We start from the raw sequence: 22734 nt of genomic DNA on the forward strand, positions 1-22734 counted from the left end.
TTTTAGAGACGAGGGGAAAGGGAGGCACTTTCTGATACATTTCATCTTATAGCTTCAGCTTCATGTTCATCTCCAAGCGTCTGCAACATCAGACCCCTGAGTGTGACGCGGGCAGTGCTTCTGGGTGGCATTAACCTGGCACAGCTCGGAGCAGAGCAGCAGGAATCCAGTCAGCCACTCCTCCCGGGCCCCAAGAGGCTTCTCTGGAGAGGAGCTTTCTCACTCTCCTTTCCCAAACTTGAATGAGCTTTTGCTCTTTGTGAACCTGTCCCACTGAACCGTGGACTGCATGGCTAGCCCACCCTATTCTCTGAGACGCTCTTGGAGAACTGCCCTCTGTCCCTAAAGACAAATGGAAACCTGATTTTTAAAGGAATCTCCACACTGTTCTCCACAGTGGCCGTTTACATTCTCACCAACAGTGCAGGAGGGTTCCCTTTTCCAACATTTATTGTTTGTAGACTTTTTGACGATGGCTATTCTAGCTGGGGTGAGGTGATACCTCACTGTAGTTTTGATTTGCATTTCTCTAATAATGGGCGAGTTGAGCATCTTTTCATGTTTATTGGCCATCTCTACCATATGACCCAGCAATCCCACTGTTGGGCATATACCCTGAGATCACAATTCTAAAAGACACATGTACCCCAGTGTTCACTGCAGCACTGTTTATAATAGCCAGGACATGGAAGCAACTAGATGTCCATTGGCAGATGAATGGATAAGGAAGTTGTAGTGCATATATACAGTGGATTATTACTCAGCCATAAAAAGAAACAAATTTGAGTTGTAGTGAGGTAGATGAACCTAGAGCCTTATAAGAGGCAAAGTAAGTCAGAAAGAAAAAAACAAATATATTAAGGCATGTATATGGAATCTAGAAAAATGGTACTGATAAACCTAGTAGAGAAGAGACTTGTGGATACAGTGGGGAAGGTGAGGGCGGGACAAACTGAGAGAAACTGATTAGCATTGACATATATACACTATCATGTGTAAAACAGATAGCTAGTGCGAAGTTTCTAAATAATAGAGGGAGCCCAGCCCAGTGCTCTGTGATGACCTAGAGGGGTGTGGTGAGGGGAGGAGAGGGAGGCTCAGGAGGGAAGTGATATATGGATATATATATATATATATATATATATATGTATGTATGTATATAATATGACTGATTACTGTTGCTGTCGGGCAGAAACCAACACAAAATGGTAAAGCAATTTTCCACCAATTAAAAAAAAGAGAAACCTGTCCAGGAGCAGAGGAGCCAGAGCGAGGGACTGGAGGGCTAGGTAGCCTCAAATGTAGCCGAGTTTCTCCATCTTCCTAGGGTAGGATCCATCTCTCACCCTGATTTCCTCTGAGGTCACCTGTAAAGAGAGACCACATGTATAGAGTCTGTCATCCAAACATGGACACCTTGAGAGTGAAAAGAGACCCCACTAATAACCATGCTGGATCATTAGGCAAAAGCTGGTATGTGCAGGTGTGGTCATTCTAACCACACCTGCCCTGAGGGTGCTGCCCCTTCCAGAACTCCATCCAAATACAGATGAAAATCCCTTCCAGTGGTGTCTTTGGGATGACTGAGATGGGCTAGCATGATCTACAGGTGTCTAAAATCAGAAGGAAAAACTGAAAAGCAGTAAACATATGATAAGAATTACAAGGGGGAAAAAACTGGCATTTTCCCAGTCTATGCTTCTGATCCTGAAACAGCTACTGGCTGGCTACGATCCCCTGCAGATGGCTGGCCTCCTGTCCCCTCACTGCCCATCTGCTTCTGCTTGGTGGGTGCCATCTTGTTTTCTGCTTGGTGGGTGCCATCTTGTTTTCTGCTTGGTGGGTGCTATCTTGTTTTCTGCTTGGTGGGTGCCATCTTGTTTTCTGCTTGGTGGGTGCTATCTTGTTTGCTGCTGAGGGAAGTATGCTGTGAAGAGCACAGACTTTAGATCAGATCCTGACTCCCTACTCCCCTGTGATGAGGCCCATCTTGGCTGGGTTTTCCAGTATCTTTGGGCTTCGGTTTCCCCATGGGAACGATGCAATCCACCCAGGGGCTAGCAAGAAGAGGATGTTGTTGTGGGTCTCTGCCCAGGGTGCCAGGAATAAAGGGCTGCATTGTTTACAGAGAATTACAAAACACATGTAGAGAACGGACTTGTGGACTCAAGGCAGGAAGGAGAGGGTGGGATGAATTGAGAGAGTAGCATTTACATAAATACACTGCCAGGTATAAAATAGCTAGCTAGTGGGAAGCTGCACTGTAACACAGGGAGCTCAGCTCGGTGCTCTGTGATGATCTGGAGGAATGGGATGGCGTGGCTCAGGAGGAAGGGGATACATGTATGCGTATAGCTGATTCATGTTGTTTTACAGTAGAAACTATGGCAACATTGTAAAGAAATTTTATTCCAGGGGGAAAAAAAAATAAAGCCCAGTAAAAGTTAATGGCTGTTTATGATCACCCTGTACCAGCAGTTCTTGGCAATATCAGTGATAAAATATCTCTCCCCTCTGAGGCTGATGGCTCCCAACACCTTTCTCCCCAGTCTAACTTGGTACACCACTATGACCTAATTCCTCAGGTTGTGAGGTAGATCAAACAAATAATGCACAGAAAATGCTTAATAATATTTTATGATAATAACCAGCCCTTAGTAAAATCCTCTAAAGGTTAATCTTTTGTCCTTCCTTTTCTGTCCAAAGTCAGAGATTGTTGTATTGATATGAACTATTTGATTGCATGCTTTAGTTGTGTCCGACTTTTTTCGACTCTATGGACTGTAGCCCTCCAAGCTACTCTGTCCTTGGGATTCTCCAGGCAAGTGACAGAAATTAAAATTGAACTAGTTTAAGCATTAAAAGAGGGAACTTTGAGGCACCAATGATTTGAACACTGAGAGGGTACTCTTTCACTGGTTTATGTTTTCATTGCTTTCTTAGAATCAACTTCATTGTCTTAGATACAATTCTCCATGAAGTTAGTCTCATTACTGCTGAAAAAATCATGTTCAGATTCCTAAAGGAAAAGAGAGGAGTGGTAGAAGTCGTCATATTTTGCCTTTGGAGGATCCTGATTGACATGGCTGGATCATGTCCTAGTCTTCTGGCCAATCACTAAGGACGGAGGAGTAAGGTATGGTGATTGGTCCAACTTGTGTCAGGTTGGCCCACCCTAACCCAATCACTATGGGCATAAGGTGGATGAGGTGCTAGGATTGGCCTAACTTGTGTCATTTGCTCAGTCCTCAGCCAGTCACCATGGACATAGGGTGGATGAGGTACTATGATTGGTCCAACTTGTGTTAGGTACCCAACACTCAACCCAATCACTGTAGCCTAGGGGATGGGATCTTATAAGATGACCGCTTCTTGTTTGACTTTCATAATAATGGAATATAATATGTGTTAGTTGCTCAGTCATGTCCAACTCTTTGCAATCCCATAGACAGTAACCCACCAGGCTCCTCTGTCCATGGAATTCTCCAGGCAAGAATACTGGAGTGGGTCACCATTCCCTTCTGCAGGAGATCTTTCCAACCCAGGGATTGAACCCAGGTCTCTCACACTGCAGGCAGATTCTTAACCATCTGAGCTACCAGGGAAGCCAATAATGGAATAGCACAAGGTAACCAACAAAGACCTACTGTATAGCACAGGGAACTTGACCCAATATTCTGTGATAACCTATATGAGGCAAGAGTGTTAAAAAGAATGAATATATGTATATGTGTATGTATAACTGATGGACTTCCCAGGTGGTGCTAGTGGTAAAGAACACACCTGCCAGTGCAAGAGATGTAACAGACATGGGTTCGATCCCTGAGACAGGAAGATCCCCTGGAGAAGGAAATGGCAACCCACTCCAGTATTCTTGCCTGGAAAATCCCATGGATAGAGGAGGCTGGTGGGCTATATATAGTTCATGGGGTCACAAAGAATTGGATACAACTGAAGAAACTGAGCATGTATAACTGAATCACTTTGCTGTACACCTGAAACTAACATAACTTTGTAAATCAACTACAATAAAATAAAACTTTTTTTTTAAGAGAATAGTACAAAAGCATTGTGATGGAGGAAGTTCTGGGTAGGTGGAAAAACAGATGTCCCTAGTAACTCTACTACCCAGAGACCCCCTCTTCCCGTTTGAGAGGAAAATAGTTTGGCTACAACTTGAGTACTGAAGAAGATTCTTGAGGGTTCCTTGGAAAACAAGGAGATCAAACCAGTCAATCCTAAAGGAAATCAACCTTGACTATTCACTGGAAGGACCTGAAGCTGAAGTAGCAATACTCTGGCCACCTAATGTAAAGAGCTGACTCATTGGAAAAGATCCTAATGCTGGGAAAGATTGAAGGCAGGTGGAGAAGGGGGTGGCAGAGGATGAGACGGTTGGATAGCATCACCAGTTCAATGGACAGAAGTTTGAGCAAACTCCAGGAGATGGTGAAGTATGTGACATGACTGAATGACTGAACAACGGTAGCGACAACTTGAGAATTGGTATATTTGTTCCCTTTAGCTGTGTCAACACCTGGCAGAGATAGTGAACTATGAAGAAGATGTATCCACCTCAGTGGCAGAAGGGCGGCTCTAGCCCAGGCTCCAGAGATGCAGTTCATGGTCTGGAGCAGGCCTCATGCACACTGCTTAGATTCCTGGGTTGTGGAGGTGGGGTGGGGGGTGGTGTTTGTTCCTGTGTGCACAGCTGCTCTCGTGGCTGGGCTCAACCTGTTGAGAATGAGGACACATTGTCACTGGAACAGCAACCAAAGTCTCTTCTAGCCCCTGGGCTCCCCTTTCAGGGGCCACACATTTTTGAAACAACATCAAATGTTGTCCATCATGGAGCCATCACTGTGCTTTGGTTGCTAATCATTTTCTCTTGTTTTCCTCCCTTTTAAACCAAGATAAGATGTTTCCAGTTTTCTTAAGGATTCTTTTGATGAAATAATTCTAATTTATATTTGTATTTCTGTGGTAGCCTGGGGAGCTGTTTTATGAGCACAAAGCCTTCTTTTGTGATCTTATCCAAGACAAACTTAGGATCCTTCTTTGTTTCAAAAAGTTACTACTGACCAAAATAGTACTTAAAAAATCAGCTTACTGAAAACAATTATAGAAGGGCCCTCTGCCCATAGAAAAGGCTACTCTGTTGTTGGAATCGTTATAATCACTGCTCTTCTAATGTAGGAGTCAGCAAATGTTTTTTTGTAAAGGGTCAGATAGGAAATATTTTTGGCTTTGTGAGCGATGTATTTATTCTCTTTCACAATTAATTACTCAATTCTGCCTTCATAGCCTGGAAGTAACCATAGGCAGTAAATAAGTGAATGGCCAGGGCTGTGTTCCAATAAATATTTAAAAACCAGAGACTGAGCCAGCTGTGGGTCATAGGTCAGAGTTTGCCAACTCTTGTTCTAAAGCATCTTTTCTTTTTAACTGTCTTTGAAAAATTGTAGTTAAAATCTGAGATGCGTCATAATTCTTTCCATTCCATGGAGTGGAAACACTGAATATTGGTCAATGTGTTGATCACAGGGTTCACTAGGAGCTGGTATTAAGAGCCTTAAAATTTTTTTCATCTGATGCAGTAGTTCCATTTTCAGGAACCTGTCCTAAGATGATATGGCTATTTTTTCCTATATAGTTATTTACCACTGCATTATTTGCTGTGGAAAACCTAAGAATGACTTAATGTTCAATAATAAATTCTCTACTCAAAATAAAACCACAGAGCCTTTCAAATAACATTGATAATTAAATCCTTATGAGTTTATATTGTAATATAAAGTGGAAAAATATACACCATGAAACCTCATTTAGTTAAAAGAAATGAGCAGACACGCATAGAAAAAAGATTGACAGAAAATATGCCTAAGTGTTGATATTGGATTGGTCAAAAACGTGCTTCAGGTTTTCCTGTACATTGTGACGGAAAAATCTGAACGAACTTTTTGGTAACTCAATAGTTTGGAGAGGAAGATTATCTGGGCTTTTACTATATGTATGGTTGCTTGATTTTTTTTAAATTTTTTTAAAGATCACTTTAGTTTTAGAGGCTTTCCTGGTGGCTCAGAATATGCCTGCAATGCAGGAGACTCAGGTTCAATCCCTGGATTAGGAAGATACCCTGGAGAAGGAAAAGGCAACCCACTCCAGTATTCTTGCCTGAAGAATTCCATGGACAGAGGAGCCTGGTGGGCTACAGTTCATGGGGTCGCAAAGAGTTGGACACAACTGAGTGACTAACACTTTAGTTTTATAATTTAAAAAATTTTATTTTAAGGAAAAAAGTAAGGAATTCTTCAATCTTTTAGCCTGAGACAGTGTTGTGTGCATTATTCTAGAATCTTCCTTAGAGAAGCCAAGAGGCAGGGGCTGGGCCAACTCTAAGAGAGCTTCTCAGACCTTTGCCCTGTATTTCAACACAGTTATCTTAAAGCTCACAAAGCAGCTGCCTGGAGCCTGCCAGTCACTTATATTCTAATTCTCAAAGGAGGTTATTGAGCTCCTCTGTTTAAGTCTTTGAATCCCCACAAAACCGTCAAAGCAGACAGGTCTGATCCTGTTTCCAGTGAAGGAGACCAAACACAGAGAAAGGAGGTGACCTGCTCCTCTCCCACACTTGCACACACAGGAGCTGTGACTCCTATTGTTGCTGCCCTGTTCACTTTAAAGTAGCAAACCTAGACAGTGTGTTAAAAAGCAGACATCACTTTGCTGACAAAGGTTCATGTAGTCAGGTCTATAGTCTTTCCAGTAGTCATGCATGGTTGTACTTACTGGGCTGTAAAGAAGGCTGAGTGCCGAAGAAGTGATGCTTTTGAACTGTGGTGCTGGGGAAGACTCTTGAGAGTCCCTTGGACAGCAAGGAGATCAAACCAGTCAATCTTAAGTGAAATCAACCCTGAACACTCATTGGATGGACTGATGCTAAAGCTGAAACTCCAGTAGTTTGGCCACCTGATGTGAAGAGCTGACTCATAGGAAAAGATCCTGATGCTGGGAAAGATTGAAGGCAGAAAGAGAAGAGGGCAACAGAGGGCGAGATGGTTGGATGGTATCACCGACTCAATTGACATGAGTTTGAGCAAGCTCCAGGAGATGGTGAGGGACAGGGAAGCCTGGTGTGCTGCAGTCCATGGAGTCACAAAGAATTGGACACGACTGAGTGACTAAACAACTTCAGATTTGGGCTATGTCATCAAATCTCTCCCAGATTTGGGCTATGTCACCAACAGTTCTCCTTCGTACATTGAATTCAGACAAAATACCTGCTTCCACAGCTGCCTGTTGTGTGGAACATTTCTGGGGCTTCTTTGGCAAAGGGGCCATTGTGTAGTGTGAGCCCTCTACCCTGGTGACCAGCTCAGAGAAAAGCTTGTGGCTTTTGTCCTAGAAGAAGGAAGCTGATTGGGTGGGAGGCTTTGGGCACCGGACTGACTGCGTTCAAAGAATGATGAAGCCAGAGAGCCAGAGTGAAGGGACTAGTGGATGTGGAAGTTGTGGTCCAGAAGGGGATATCTGAATGTAAAGCCTCAGAGGGAGCAGTTGTGGATGCCTGTGAGTTCCACGAAGTGGTGGTGGCTGTACTGTCTGCCATGGAGTGGGGGGAGCAGGCTCAGAGGTGAGGAGGGCAAGGACAGAGGCAGGGAGGCTGGGTGGATCCTTCACATGGGTGCCGAGCCCATCCATGGTGGTAGCAGGTCTTGGGGGCAAAGAGAAAGAGTATGAGTGATATGCTGATGTCTAAAATGAAAGAAGAAAGTGACCCTGAGGTTAGAAGACTACAGAGACCACGAGGGCTGGTGGGTGGATGAGGCTGACCTGGTGCGTCTGGGAGGAGCCAGGGTTATGTGAGAGGAGTGCTGACTTGGAAGGGCTCTGGATGCCCAGGAAGATGGCAGATCTGCCTCTGAGCCCATAACACATAGGATATGGTCGAACAGGTTTCTTCTGAGAAGTGATGCCACCGAGGAAGGAGAAGGTCAGGCTTTCTGAAAGGAGTTGAGGATGTACACATTTGTTTATTTCAGAGTGGACATTCCAAAGGGCACCCTGGAGGAGATTAGGGAGGAGAGGACCAGGGGCCTGGGATGGCGAGAATGAGGACAGAGAGGAGAAGTGACTGGAGTGGCCGGGAGTTTAGGCACTGGCTGCAGGAAAGCAGGATGGGATTCCTGGTGGGATCAGCCAGTGATGGCATTGACAAGGAGGGAGTCCTCCTGACCCAGTGGATGAGGTTGGGGGTGGGAGGAGATTCTGGAAGGTGTCAGCATTGGCCTGGTTGATGGTGCTTCTTAGAGACCCACTGGGGACCTGCCCTAGATATCCAGACCCCTGGTTCGAGGCAGACCCGAGGTTTCTGTGGGTCAGGAAAGAAGTAAAAGCAGTGTGTGTGTGTGTGAGTGTGTGTGTGTGTGTGCGTGTGTGTGCTCAGTCATATCTGACTTTGTGATCTCATGGACAGTAGACCACCAGGCTTCTCTGTCCATGGGATTCTCCAGGCAAAAATACTGGAGTGGGTTGCCATTTCCTACTCCAGGGGATCTTTCCAACCCAGGAATCGAACCTGTGTCTCTTGTGTCTCCTGTCTTGGCAGCTGGGTTCTTTACCACTTGTGCCACCTGGGAAGAGCAGTATAAATAGTAGCTATGCTCCATATTCTGGGGAACCCTATCATAAGTAAACCCAATTCCCAGGTGTCCATGGTACAGGGAGTGATTCTTCGTCCATCGTGCTGGGACTCACTGCCCAGGGCCAGGGGATGGTCTCATACTCCATACATCTTCCCTGCTATGAAATCTGTCAAAAATCCAGTTTCCATAAGCCCTTCAGGAACACACCTACTGCAGAAAGTAGGCATGCTTTCCATTCCTAAGGAGCCTGGAAAGGGGTTCATTGTGCCAGAGGAAATTGTAGAAGCGCACAGAGAAATAAACTCCGAAGGAGTCATCCTTCGGGGTCACGACGACAGACCGTGGAAGTGTGTTTTCTCATTTCCTCATGTTCCAGGGCTCATATGCTTCGCAGCTGTGATTTATTTTCAGAGCACACTTTGGAATTTGACAGACTCTCAAGCTGGCCTTCTTCTCAGCTGAAGCCATTTGCCATTTGGTAGATGACAAGGCCAGTGGCAATTTCCACTAAAACAGCTGTGAAAAGAAGACATCTGATAGACAGGTGTCAAACCTGGGATGTAGACAGCACTGAATCACTGACAGACACCGAGGGTCTCCACTGCGTGGGAAGTGCCAGAGTCTCTCCCACCCCTGACCAGCAGAGTGAGAGCTGGGCCCCTGATGGGCTTGAATTCTGGGGTACATGTCCTGCTTAAAGATGTGTGGTTCTGTAATGGGCATGGTGTAATTGCTGGTGTTTAGAGAGCTGAGTGCCCCACACCCTACAGAGCCCTGGTCCACATGGGGTTTGAAGGCTGCAGGGTCCCAGCTGCTGCAGCAGAAGGTAATGGGGAAAGAGAGCTGATCCCGCCATTCAAAGCCCCTGCTGCCTCTTCTCTGCTTGGGGCAGTGCGAGCCATTTTGGCTGGGGGGTTGTGCCTACTTCAAGGACCTTTTGATTTCAAGTGATAGAAACCCATTCAGGGACTTCCCTGGAGGTCCAATGGCTGGGAGTTTGACTTCCAGAGGAGCCTGATAGGCTGCAGTCCATGGGGTCCCGAAGAGTCGGACACGACTGAGCGACTTTACTTTCACTTTTCACTTTCATGCATTGGAGAAGGAAATGGCAACCCACTCCAGTACTCTTGCCTGGAGAATCCCAGGGACGGGGGAGCCTGGTGGGCTGCCATCTATGGGGTCGCACAGAGTCGGACACGACTGAAGAGACTTAGCAGCAGCAGCAGCAGCAGCAGAGGTAGGAGGTGGTGTCAGGTGGTATGGGTTCGATCCCTGGTTGGGGAGCTGGGATTCCACATGTTTCATGGCCAAAGGACCAAAAAACTTGGAGCAGAAGGGTTATCATGGTAGATTCAATGAAAGATAAAAGTGTTAGTTGCTTGGTTGTGTGCGACTCTTTGTGACCCCATGGACTGTAGCCCACTAGGCTCCTCTGTCCATGGGATTCTCTAGGCAAGAGTACTGGAGTGGATAGCCATTTCCTCCTCCAGGGGTTCTTCCCGACCCAGGGGTTGAACCCTTGTCTCCTGCAGTTCCTGCATTGGCAGGTGGATTCTTTACCACTGAACTGTCTTTGAAGCCCCCATACTAGCATGTTACTTAATGCCAATTGTGTTAAACAGTCCTTTTGTGGATGGATAAAAATGACTCGGTCCAACTAGCATATATAGTCCTGCCTCAGAGCCCATGCAGGACCTGACACAGAATGCAAAATCCACAGAGGCTCAAATCTCTTCTGTGAAATGGGGTACTATCTGTTACATAAAATCGTATAGCATTTGTACATATCCTTTGCTATGCCTCACATCACATGGGGTCTTAGCTCCCCAATCAGAGATCAAACCTTTGCGCCCTGCAGTGGAAGCTTAGAGTCTTAACCACTGGACCGCCAGAGAAGTCCCCCTCCTATACACTTTAATTCATTTCTTGATTACTTGTAACGGCTATATGTAATAACAGTGTAAATGTACGTGCGTGTGTACTGGGTCACTTCAGCCATGTCCAACTCCTTGGGAGGAAGGAAGGAAGAAAGGGAGGGAGGAAAGAAGGGAAGAAGGAAGAAACATATATGAAGCTCTGCATGAAGAACCTAGAAAAGATTTCCCAGAGGCAGTGCTGTATGAGGTAGTCCTGAAGGATGAGTTCACCAGGACAACAGCTTGTGTGGAACAGGGACAGAATTTCTGGCAGGAAGGACCACATCTGCAAATGTGAGAGGGCACAAGGCACTTATAGAAACACCTGCCTGCTGAGGGCTCTGATGAGGCCGTGGTCCACAGAGCTGCTCCCTGTACCACGTGGAAGTCTCTAACCACATCTGGTTACTGAGCACCCAAAACGGGGCTAGTCAGAATTGAAATGTGCTGCTCTTGTAAAATGCACACCAGTTTCAAAGATATAGTATGAGAAAAAGCGACATAGCCTATTAATAATTTTTGCATGAATTACATGTTGAAAGGATAATATTTGGGGTATATTTTTAGAAGTAATTTTACCTGTTTCTTTTAACTTTTTAAAAACTGCTTCTGCTAGAACATTTAAAATTACATAGGTGGCTCTTAGTATGTTTCTCTTGGACAGGATACTTGGAAGTGTAGGGGAAATGAGATTGAGTGGCAGACAGGGACCAAAGACTCTCTAAGGAGCTCCTGTAAGCAATGCAGTTAAAATTTTTTATTTTATATTGGAGTACAGTTGTTTACAATGCTGTATTAGTTTCAGATGTACAGCAACGTGATTTAGTTCCATATGTATCTGGGCTTCTCTGGTGGTTCAACAGTAAAGAATCACCTGTCAATGTAAGAGACATAGCAAATACAGGTTCTATTCCTGGGTCGGGAAGACCCTGTAGAGTAGGAAATGGCTACCCACTCCAGTATTCTTGCCTGGAAAATTCCATGGACAGAAGAGCCTGGCGGGCTACAGTCCATGGAGTTGCAGAGTCGGTTATGAGTGAGCAACCAAACAACAAATACATATATCTATTCTTTTTCAGATTCTTTTCTCATATACGTTATTACAGAGTATTGAGTAGAGCTCCCTGTGCTTTACAGTAGGGATACATGAAGAGGTCAGGATATACAGACTACTACATGGAGCTTCTCTGATGGCTCAGATGGTAAAGAATTGCCTGCAATTCAAGAGACCTGGGTTCGATCCCTGGATTGGGAAGATCCCCTGGAGAAGGGAGTGACAGCTCACCCCAGTATTCTTGCCTGGAGAATCCCATGGACAGAGGAGCCTGGTGGGCTACAGTCCATGGGGTCTCAAAGAGTTGGACATGACAGAGTGGCTAATACACACACACACCATATAAAATAAATAATCGACAGGGACTTACATCTAGCAATGCAGTTTTAAGCCAAGAGGTGCACAGTCAGATATGTATTGTCTAGACAGCCATCAGCCATGTGAAAGGTGGATCAAGGAGAAAGGATGCTGAGGGCTGGAAGTGAGTCTCCCTTGAGGAATAAATGATGAGCCAGACAAGATGGCGAGACTGAGTGTGCAGGAGGTGAGGGAGAGGAAGGTGAAATGACATTTAGAATTCTGACTTCGATTGTTGTTGGCTGGAGATGCTTTAGCTCGTGTCTGGGTGGGGTTGATGCTGCCTTTGAGGTGTGCAGTCATCCACTGGTGGTTTAGACCTTGGTGCTTCAGGTGTAGATGTAGGTTCATTAGGGTAGAGGTGATCCTCAAAACCTTGGAGTGGCTAAAATCACACAGGACAGTGGTCTCCAAACTTTTTGGCAACAGGGACCAATTTCATGGAAGACAGTTTTTCTGCAGACTGGGAGTGGAAGGATGGTTTCGGGATGATTTAAATACATTTCTTGTGCACTTTATTTCTGATCTGATGCTGCCGCTGATCTGACTGCAGGGACCAGTCCATGGCCCAGAGGTTGGGGACTCCTGACATAAGGGATAGATACATAGAACAAGCCATAGAACCATGGCTGAGGTTGGAGCCTCTGGGAGAGGGAGGAGCCTCTGGGGGAGGCGAGTGGAGAGTGCTTGTCAGAAGTCAAGGGGAGGGAGGATTTTCAAGAATCATTGTGCCTTAGCCAAAGCAGTCAGATAAGTCAAAGGGAAAGCATGTTTTGGATTTAGCAATAAGAATGTCGTTAGTGACCTTGGTGAATGCCGTTTCCATGAAGCCGCCGAAGACAAAGCCGACCTGGGGGGGACTTGTGATGGAATTGGACAAAGTACAGATGTCCAGTGTAGACCACTCTTTGAGAAACAAAGCGTTAGGACTGTGTGGATTTCATTGCTTTAAGAATGTTGGGAATTCCAAGAAACAGTTTGCATGGCTCCATGTGTTTTCACTTGGAGAACTCTCCCCTCACCTGCACCCCACAGTCAAAGACAGAGGTTCATGCAACTGTCTTTTCTCTCTCTCTGTCTCTGTCTCAGGCCGGATCTTGGACCTGAAGACTGGGACAGTCAAGAAAGAAGGGCAGCAGTCATCCATGAGAATGTGCATGGGTTCCCGGAGGTCCTTCATCTGCAGGATGAGGTCTGTTTGGGGAAGCAGTGGGCTGGGGCTCTGGTGGGGCTACTCCCTTCCCCTCTGCTGCTGAGCATCCTGAGGGGCTCTCAGATCACACCTTCACCATGGTGACGTCACCTCCTGACTACAGCCCCATGTTACCTCCTTCTTGGTCTGTCTCACCTGTAAAGGGAGAAGAGGAGTCAGCAGTTGGACATAGAATTCTGGAATTCATGGGAGAGCTTGGGGCTGAAGATACAGAGTTGAGGGTTGACATCAGAGAGATTGGAAAAGACCCTGATCCTGGAAAAGACTGAGGGCAGGAGGAGAAGGGGGCAACGAAGGATGAGATAGTTGGAGGGCATCACCAACTCCTTGGACGTGAGTTTGAGCAAACTCCGAGAGATGGTGAAGGACAGGGAAGCCTGGCATGCTGCAGTCCATGGGGTTACAAAGAATCGGACACAACTGAGCAACCTAACAACTGCACAGACTGTCTTCCCTCTGTTCAGCCGTCAGGGACAAGCTGAGTGGCTCAGACTCACATGCATTAGTGTCCACCCAGGGACAAAATGCATCAATTAATGCAGTCCAGCACAGCAAGGGCTTTCCTCAGTGCTTTGGCCAGTAGAGTAAATGCCCATCCTAGCTAGATGGACATTCAGTGTAGCACAGCAAGGTGAATTCTTCATTGTGCCATCTAAGAAGTTGCCTTGTGCATAAATTTATTGGAAGCATCAAGTATTCCATTCCTAAGTAGCCTCCAATGCCCCTATTTATTTAATTAATTTATTTGTCTGTGCTGGGTCTTAGTTATAGCAGGATATTTGATCTTCATTATAGCATGCGGAATCTTTAGTTGCAGCATGCAAACTATTAATTGAGGCATGTGGGATTTAGTTCCCTGACTAGGGATTGACCCCAGGCCCCCTGCATTGGGAGCACAGAGTCTTAGCCACTGGACCACCAGGGAAGTCTAATACCATTACTGTTCTGTGTTTAGTTCCTTAGTCGTCTCCAACTCTTTACGACCCCATGGACTAGAGCCTGAATTTTCCAGGCAGGAATGCTGGAGTGGGTTGCCATTTCCTCCTCCATGAGATCTTCCTGACCCAGGGATTGAACCCAGGTCTCTTGCATTGGCAGGCAGATTCTTTACCACTGTGCCACCTGGGAAGCCCTCCAATACCATTATCACTGACCTATCGACCAGAACCAGGTGGTCCCCTCCCTGCCCTGGTAACCTCTGGGTTGCTTTTCCCAGTGCCACACCCACACTACCTGGATTTACCTATGAAGCAAGGAGCACTGCCATCTGCTGAGAGCCTGGCCTTCCCCTCCAAATAAAGCAGCTTAATTTCAGGAAGACACTGGGCACAGCCTGCCAGAGGGCAGAAGGCTGTGCCAGCATCCCTAGGTGGCTACCTCTTGGATGGATCCTGCTGTGAAAACATGCCCATTCTGGCAGCTGCCCCAGGCCTCAGAGTATAATTGGACTCTTGTCTTTGCTGCACTGAATACCAAGGCATTGAGGACATCATCTACTGTGAAGTTGGGAAATGGAAGTGTGAACTGAGAACACAGGTCAAAGGTTGGCCACAATGCAGGCTGTGGATGCTTGGAGCCTGGGATGCAGAGACAGTTATGGAGAAGGGAGGCAGAAAAGATGCTGCTTGAAAGGGCAATGGGACACCTCACACCGCCTCCCTCCCAGAGACGGACCCATAGAAAGATCTGATTCCAGACTCATCCTCCTCCTGTCCCCAGTTTGTCTGCTGCCATCCGCAGGCTCACAGTGGTCTGCTCATTCCTAGTGCCAGAACATTGCAGGGGAGGAGGGACTTTCTACACTGTGAATCTGAAGCTTGAGAAGATGATGTTTGTCAACTGGCAACATCTGTTTGGAGTTGATGCCTCTGCTCGGGCCTGAAGAGACGCCGTAGCTGTCATCACCACCCTTCCCTTGTTCCCTGAAAGCCCCCAAATTACACTGAAGTGATCTGCAGGGTGGAGCGTGGCCAGGATCCTCCGAGTGTCTGTCCATAGGTCTCTGGCTTCTGGGCTGGACCGGAGACCATCTACCTGTGCACTGAAGAATGGGTCCCCTCCCTTGCCTTTGGTGATGATAGGAATTCATAGACATGCAGCCCTGCTTCTGCACTTTGGAAAGAAATTAGCTATACAGCTCACCTGAGTAAGTGTGGTCACATTAGATAAGGTCCATATACTTGCCTTGAGAGTTGCTTGGATTGCCAGGAGGTCAAACCAGTGAGTCCTAAAGGAAATCAACCCTGAATATTCGTTGGAAGGGCTGATGCTAAAGCTGAAGCTTTAGTACTTTGGCCACCTGATGCAGAGAGACAACTCATTGGGAAAGACCCTGATGCTGGGAAAGACTGAGGGCAGGAGGAGAAGGGGGCGGCAGAGGATGAGGTGGTTGGATAACATCACTGACTCAATGGACGTGAGTTTGATCAAACTTTAGGAGATAGTGAAGGACAGGGAGGCCTGGTGTGTTGCAGTCCAAAGGGGGTCGCAAAGAGTCAGACATGACTGAGTGATTGAACAACAACAAATATACTTGCCTGCAGCACTGTGGGCTTTATATGCTTGGCTGGCTCTTCACTCGTTCTAATGTGTTTCTCACATCTTAGGTGTGGAAATGCTCCTTTGGACCATCTTCCTCTAAACAGACTAACCACCATGAGGAAGAGGTTCAGGTCAGTAGGCCTTTCCGTTTTTATCTTTATTTTTAAAAATATTTATTTATTCGGCTGTGCTGGGTCTTGGATGTGGCACATGGGATCTTTAGTTGCAGCATGTGGGATCTAGTTTCCTGACCAAGGATCAAATCTGGGCCCCCTGAATTGGGAGCACAGAGTACTAGTCACTGGACCACCAGGAAAGTCCCAGTAGGCATGATGGATGTTTGGGGGCTATGCAGTGGATAGCTTCAATGCACTAAGCTAAGGAGTAGCTGAACTTAAAGACAGGCTTAGCCATAGAAAGCACCAAGAGACTCACACGTCAGAGTTACTGTGGCTCAGCTGAGAAAGGTGTTGGGTGGATTTATTTTGGATATGCATACTATGAGGGAGGAGGGAAAGAGGGATCGTGGAAGTGAAGATTGAGAAACACAAGGTCAACAGGTGAACCCAGAAGCTTAGTACTAAAGGAGTCATGGGCAGCCTTGCCTCACCCCCAGCTGCTGAAAGCCAGCTCATGACGTTCTTTCTCTAGGAATGGCCTTGGCCCTGTGAAGGAAGGAGAAGCCCAGTATGCTGTGGTCCACTGCACAGGCTACATCAAGGCTTGGCCGCCAGCAGGTAAGGAGAACCTGCATCTTCATTCCTAGGGTACTGAATGCTGATTCATGTCACCATGTATCCTGTTAGACATGCATTCTTATAGAAAGAGACTGGAAAATACTGTTATTTTCCTTTGCAGTTAGAATGTAATGGTCTACCTGTGGCGGATTCATTTTGATATTTGGCAAAACTAATACAGTTATGTAAAGTTAAAAAAAAAAAAAGAATGTAATGGTCTTTGTAATGGAAAAAAGTCTTGCTACTTGAAACAAAGGTTTGTAAAAGAGCAATCCTGCAAAGGTGATTGGCGCTTCACAAATCCTTTCTGTGATCTGTCACTGAGAGCACTCTGGAAAGTCAGAGGGACATTTGAAATGATAATTGTATTCAAGTCACTAGAGAAATGCAAATCAAAACACAATGATGAAATACCTCTCACACTCACTAGTATGGTTAAAACAGACAATAATGCCTGTTGGTAAGGGTTTGGAGCAACTGGAACCCTCATCCTTTGCTGGTGGGGGTGTAAAATGAAACAGCTGCTTTGGAAAACAATCTGGAGGCTCCTCAAAATGTTGAGCCTGGAGTTGCCATATGACTCAGCAGTTTCACTCCAAGGTATATATACTCAAGAGAACTGAAAGCATATGTTCACAAAGAAAATTGTACCTGAATGTTCATAGCAGCATTATTCCTGATGGCCAAAATGTGGAATCAAATTACATGTGTACATTTATGGATAAATAAAAAGTGGTATACCCATATGATAGCTTCAATGCACTAAGCTAAGCTAATAATAATTCAGCAATAAAAAGCAGTGAAGGAGAAGGAAAGGGTGGGACACATTGAGAGAGTAGCATTGATATATACATTAATACAATACCATATGTAAAATAGCTGCTAGTGGAAAGCTGCCATATAGCACAAAGAGCTCCATTCAGTATTCTGTGATGACCTAGAAGGGTGTGATGTCGGGAGTGGGAGGGAGGCTCACGAGGGAGGGGTTATATGTATACTTATAGCTGATTCACATTGTTTACACAAGAAACTTACATAACACTGTAAAGAATTATCCTGCAATTAAAATTGACTGGCAGATGCCAGGGCTGGAGAGGGGAAAAAAAAAGCAATAAATTACAGATTCATGCTATAATATGGGTGAACCTTGAAAACATCATGCTAAGTAAAAGAAAGTTAGACACAAAAGGCCACATTACAGTTCCATGTATGTGAAACATCCAGAATAGGCAAATCCATTGAAACAAAAAGTAGATTTGTGGTTTCCAGGTTCTGGGGGGAGAGGAAAATTGGGAGTGATGGCTAATGGTTGGTGTTGTTGTTGTTCAGTTGCTAAGTCGTGTCCTACTCTGTAACCCCATGAATTGCAGTATGCCAAGCCCCTCTGTCCTCCACTATCTCCTGGAGTTTGCTCAAATTCATGTCCACTGAGTCAGTGATGCCATCCAGTCATCTCATCCTCTGCCGCCCCCTTCTCTTTTTGCCTTCGCTCTTTCCCAGCACAGGGTCTTTTCCAGTGAGTAGGCTCTCCTCGTCAGGTGGCCAAAGAATTGGAGCTTCAGCTTCAGCATCAGTTCTTCCAATGAATATTCAGGGTTGTGTTTCCTTCCGAGGTGACAAAAGTGTTCTAAATTTAGATAGTGTAATAGCTGCGCAACTGTGCAAATCTGCCAAAAACCACTGAATTGTGTTCTTTAAGATGGCAAATTTTATAGTATATGAATATTTTATTTTACCTTAATTATATTCCTTCACTGATGCTCTTCCTTCCTTTGTGGAGATCTGAGTTTCTGATCTATATCATTTCCTTCTTCATGAAGACCTTGTTTTTAACATTTCTTACAGGACAACTCTGCTGGTGATAAATTCTCACCATTTTTGTTTTTCATAGAAAGTTATTATTTCTCCTTCACACTTGGAGGACAATTTCACTGGATGTAGAATTTTAGGTTGGTGGTTATTTTCTTTCCACACTTTAAGTATTCACTTCACTTTCTTGTTTGCATGGTTTCTGATGAGAAGTCTACATGATTCTTATCCTCATTTTTCTATATGTAGCGTGGGACTTTTTTTCTGGCTTCTTTCAAGATTTTTCTTTGTTTTTGGATTTTTGAAGTTTGAACATGATAGTATAATTTGCTTAGTTTTTGTGGGATTTTTTGGTTATTATTGTTGTTGTTTTTTAGTTCCTGCTGCTACTGTTAAGTCACTTCAGTCATGTCCGACTCTGTGCAACCCCATAGACGGCAGCCCACCAGGCTCCCCCGTCCCTGGGATTCTCCAGGCAAGAACACTGGAGTGGGTTGCCATTTCCTTCTCCAATGCATGAAAGTGAAAAGTGAAAGTGAAGTTGCTCAGTCCTGTCTGACTCTTAGCGACCCCATGGACTGCAGCCTACTAGGCTCCTCCATCCATGGGATTTTCCAGGCAAGAGTACTGGAGTGGGGTGCCATTGTGTCCAACTCTTTGTGACCCCATGGACTGTAGCCTGCTAGGCTCCCCTGTCCATGGGATTCTCTAGGCAAGACTACTAGAGTGGGTTGCCATTTCCTTCTCCAGGGGATCACTCCAACGCGGGGATTGAACCCGCGTCTCCTACTTGGAAGATGGATTCTTTACCACTGAGCCACCAGGGAAGCCCTATCGGTTGGTATTTTTTTCTGAGCTCCTTGGGTCTGTGGTTTGGGGTCTGTCATTAACTTTGGAAAATTCTTGGACATTATTTCTTCAAATATTTCTTTTGTTTCATTCTCTTCTCCTTTTGGTATTCCAATTACATGTACATCTTTTGAAACTGGACTACAGTTTGGGGGTATTCTGTTCTGGGTTTTTTATTCTTTTTTGTCTTTGCATTTCAGTTTTGGAAATGTCAGTTGATATATCTGCAAGCTCACTGATTCTTTTCTTGACTATGTCCAGTCTACTGATGAGACGGCAAAGGCCTTGTTTTCTGTTACAGTGGTTTTTTTTTTGTTTTTCTAGGATTTCCTTTTTATTCTTTCTTAGAGTTTCCATCTCTCTGTTTACATTACCCATATGTTCTTTATTTTATCTACTTCTTCCACTAGCTCTTTGAACATATTAATCATAGTTATTTTAAATTCCCAACCTAGTCATTTCAAAATCCGTATCATATCTGAGTCTGGTTCTGATATTTAGTTGTCTCTTTGAGCTATGTTTGTTCCTGCCTTTTAGCATACCTTGTAAATCTTTGTTGAAATCCAAGTGCGATATATCAGGTAATAAGAACTGAGGTAAATAGGTCTTTACTGTGAGGTTTTATATTAATCTTGCTTGAGTGTTCTTTGGAAGGAATGATGCTAAAGCTGAAACTCCAGTACTTTGGCCACCTCATGCGAAGAGTTGACTCATTGGAAAAGACTCTGATGCTGGGAGGGATTGGAGGCAGGAGGAAAAGGGGACAACAGAGGATGAGATGGCTGGATGGCATCACCGACTCAATGGACGTGAGTTTGAGTGAACTCCGGGAGTTGGTGATGGACAGGGAGGCCTGGCGTGCCGCTATTCATGGGGTCGCAAAGAGTCGGACATGACTGAGCGACTGAACTGAACTGAACTGAACTGAAGTTGGCAATGTTTAATGTTTGAGATATAGATAGACAGATATCAATATATCAGTTTTATTTATAGTATATCTTATTTGTATATGTTTTTCTACTTAGACCATGCTCATGCCTATGCTCAGTTGCTCAGTACTGTCCTACTCTTTTCAACCCTAAGGATGGCAGCCCACCAGGCTCCTCTGTCCATGGAGTTTTCCAGGCAAGAATACTAGAATGGGTTGCCATTCCCTTCTCCTGGAGATCTTCCCAGCCCAGTGATGGAATCTGCATCTCTTGTGTATCCTGTATTGGCAGGCAGATTCTTTACTACTGCACCACCTAGGAAGCCCATACTGAGATCATAATGCATAAAATCATCAAGGTGTTGCTTGCCTTAAGGTTGGGCTCAAGGACAGAAACTCAGAGGGCAGTGATTCATTTACAGTGTCCAGAGCCTGGACCTTAGCTTTGTAGATCCATAGTCTTGACCATGCTGCAGAACTCATCAGATCCAGGGTTCTTAGACAGAGTCCTCCAAAGCTGACGTGTTAATCAGGTACAACTCTGTGATGCCCTGGGGCTTCCTCGTCACTGGCATGGATGCCCATGGCTATTGTCCAGGAAATCTATGAGGTTTGAAAGTACTTGAGACAACACATTTGTGCTGGAAGGTTGTTTGATGAAAAGCAAAGAAGAGCAAAGGGCTGTGGGCAGCCTGGTGAAAGACTTCTAGCCGTGGCTCACTGTGACATGTGATGGCCTCATCCATGCCATCTGCTGAGCAAGGCTCTTGGGCACTAGACAGAGGCCCAGCCCTTGGGGAATGCAAAGATGTGTTGGTGGGGGACAAGCAGGTACACAGCTGACTCCAGGAGAGTGTGGGCAGGCAGTCAGCGCTGTGGATGGAGGCAGGGTCCTTCACCTGCCCCAGGGTCAGGAGAGGCTCCCCAGATGAGACTCTGTAGAAAGCTACCCCAGTCCTGCCAAATTCAGCCTCTTGGGACCAGCAGATCATCTCCTTCTTGATGCTTTCCTCATTTGAATTCATCGTCCTTCTTATACCAGGCAAACTTCTCTTCCCGTTTCTGGCCTCAAAGTGCTCTTTTTCTACCATTTTATTTGACTGCCACACCTGCCTATCACAAGAAAGGAGGCTGAGGACCAAGGTGCAGGCAGGTGACTGCATCCAGAGAGTCTGCCAGGAGGATTCAGGGCAAGACTTGCCTGGTGGTCCAGTGGTTAAGATTCCACTCTTCTAATGCAGGGGGCATGGGTTCAATCCCTGGTCGGGGAGCTAAGATTCCACTTGTCATGTGGCCAAAAAGAAAAATTCTAAAAAGTGATTCAAGGCCAGCTTTTCTGGAGTCCTGTGGAGTTCTATACACGAGAGAGCTGAAGGGTACAGACTAACAGGGCGGAAGGAGTTGTGAGGCATTAAATCTCCAACAACCACCCTTGAAACTTTGCCACATGAGAAACAGTTGAAGGAGCCGGGAGTGTTTATCTTGGAGAAAGCAAGACATGATTTTTGTCTTCAAGTATTTGAGGGGGTGTCATATGAAGGAGGAATTAAACTTACTTAGGATAGTTCCAGAGGGCACAATTTGGACCAAAAGGCGGATTTTCACTGAATAGGAAGAAATGAGCAAAAGCTCTGAACAGGGTGTTACATACATTTACAAATATGAATACACACACATGCTAAGCATCTGGAAGGAATTCAGCCTCCTGTTCATCAGAACTGCAAGTTAAAATAATTTTATACCATCTTCTCTTATCTATCAAGTAGCAAAAAATTTATAAGACAAAATACACAGTATTGGGAAGGTTCAGAAAAATGGACACTTTTGTGTTCTGTGCGTGTATGCTCAGTTGATTCAGTCATGTCCGACTCTTTGCAACCCTATGGGCTGTAGCCCACCAGGCTTCTCTGTCCATGGAATTTCCCAGGCAAGAATACTGGAGTGAGTTGCCATGCCCTCCCCAGGGGATCTTCCTGACCCAGGGATTGAACCTGTGTCTCATTAAGTCTCCTGCATGGCAGGCGGATTCTGTACCCACCTGGGAAGGTCAATGTTCTGCTGATGGGAATTTAAATCAGTACAAATCTTCTGTAGAATAACTTCAGAGTATATATTAAATGCCTTAAAATGTGCAATCAATATATAGGAATTAATCAGAGATGTGTGTATTGTATGGTTAAACATTGTTGTGAAAACCTTGAATTGTTTTAAATTTCAAAGTCTAAATATTGGAATATCTAAATTTCAATAATAAAGAATTGGCTAAAACTAGCATGAAATGCCTATATGATAGGATACTGCGCTGTGTGCTATGCTTAGTTGCTTTAGTCGTGACTAACTCTTTGTGATTCCATGAACCGTAACCCACCAGGCTCCTCTGTCCTGGGGATTCTCCAGGCAAGAATACTGGAGTGGGTTGCCATGCCCTCGTCTATCAGATCTTCCAAACCCAGGGATGGAACCCACGTCTTCTGCATCTCAGGTGGATTCTTTACCGTCTGAGCCACCAGGGAAGCCATGATCGGATACTAGACAACCATTAAACAGGCGTGCTTTCAGAAGGTATTTGAGAATGGAGCATGAGACTTCCCTAGTGGTCTAGTGGCTAAGATTCTACTCCCAGTGCGTGGGGCCTGGGTTCGATCTCTGGTCAGGGAACTAGATTCCACATGCTACAACTAAGAA

At 45.3% G+C, this 22734-nt stretch overlaps 1 protein-coding gene across 1 annotated transcript in view; it reads left to right on the top strand.

Annotated features, from left to right (window-relative positions):
- ARNT2 (aryl hydrocarbon receptor nuclear translocator 2) overlaps window positions 1–22734 on the top strand; it is a 151258-nt gene that overhangs the window by 49254 nt on the left and 79270 nt on the right. The window contains exons 5-7 of the mRNA XM_055556223.1: window positions 13062–13164; window positions 15792–15857; window positions 16378–16463. Of these exons, the coding sequence (XP_055412198.1) occupies window positions 13062–13164; window positions 15792–15857; window positions 16378–16463 (255 nt within the window). The remainder of the gene's footprint in view (window positions 1–13061; window positions 13165–15791; window positions 15858–16377; window positions 16464–22734) is intronic.

Source organism: Bubalus kerabau, chromosome 19 (genome assembly GCF_029407905.1).
Source record: "Bubalus kerabau isolate K-KA32 ecotype Philippines breed swamp buffalo chromosome 19, PCC_UOA_SB_1v2, whole genome shotgun sequence".
Classification (NCBI taxonomy): Eukaryota; Metazoa; Chordata; class Mammalia; order Artiodactyla; family Bovidae; genus Bubalus; species Bubalus kerabau.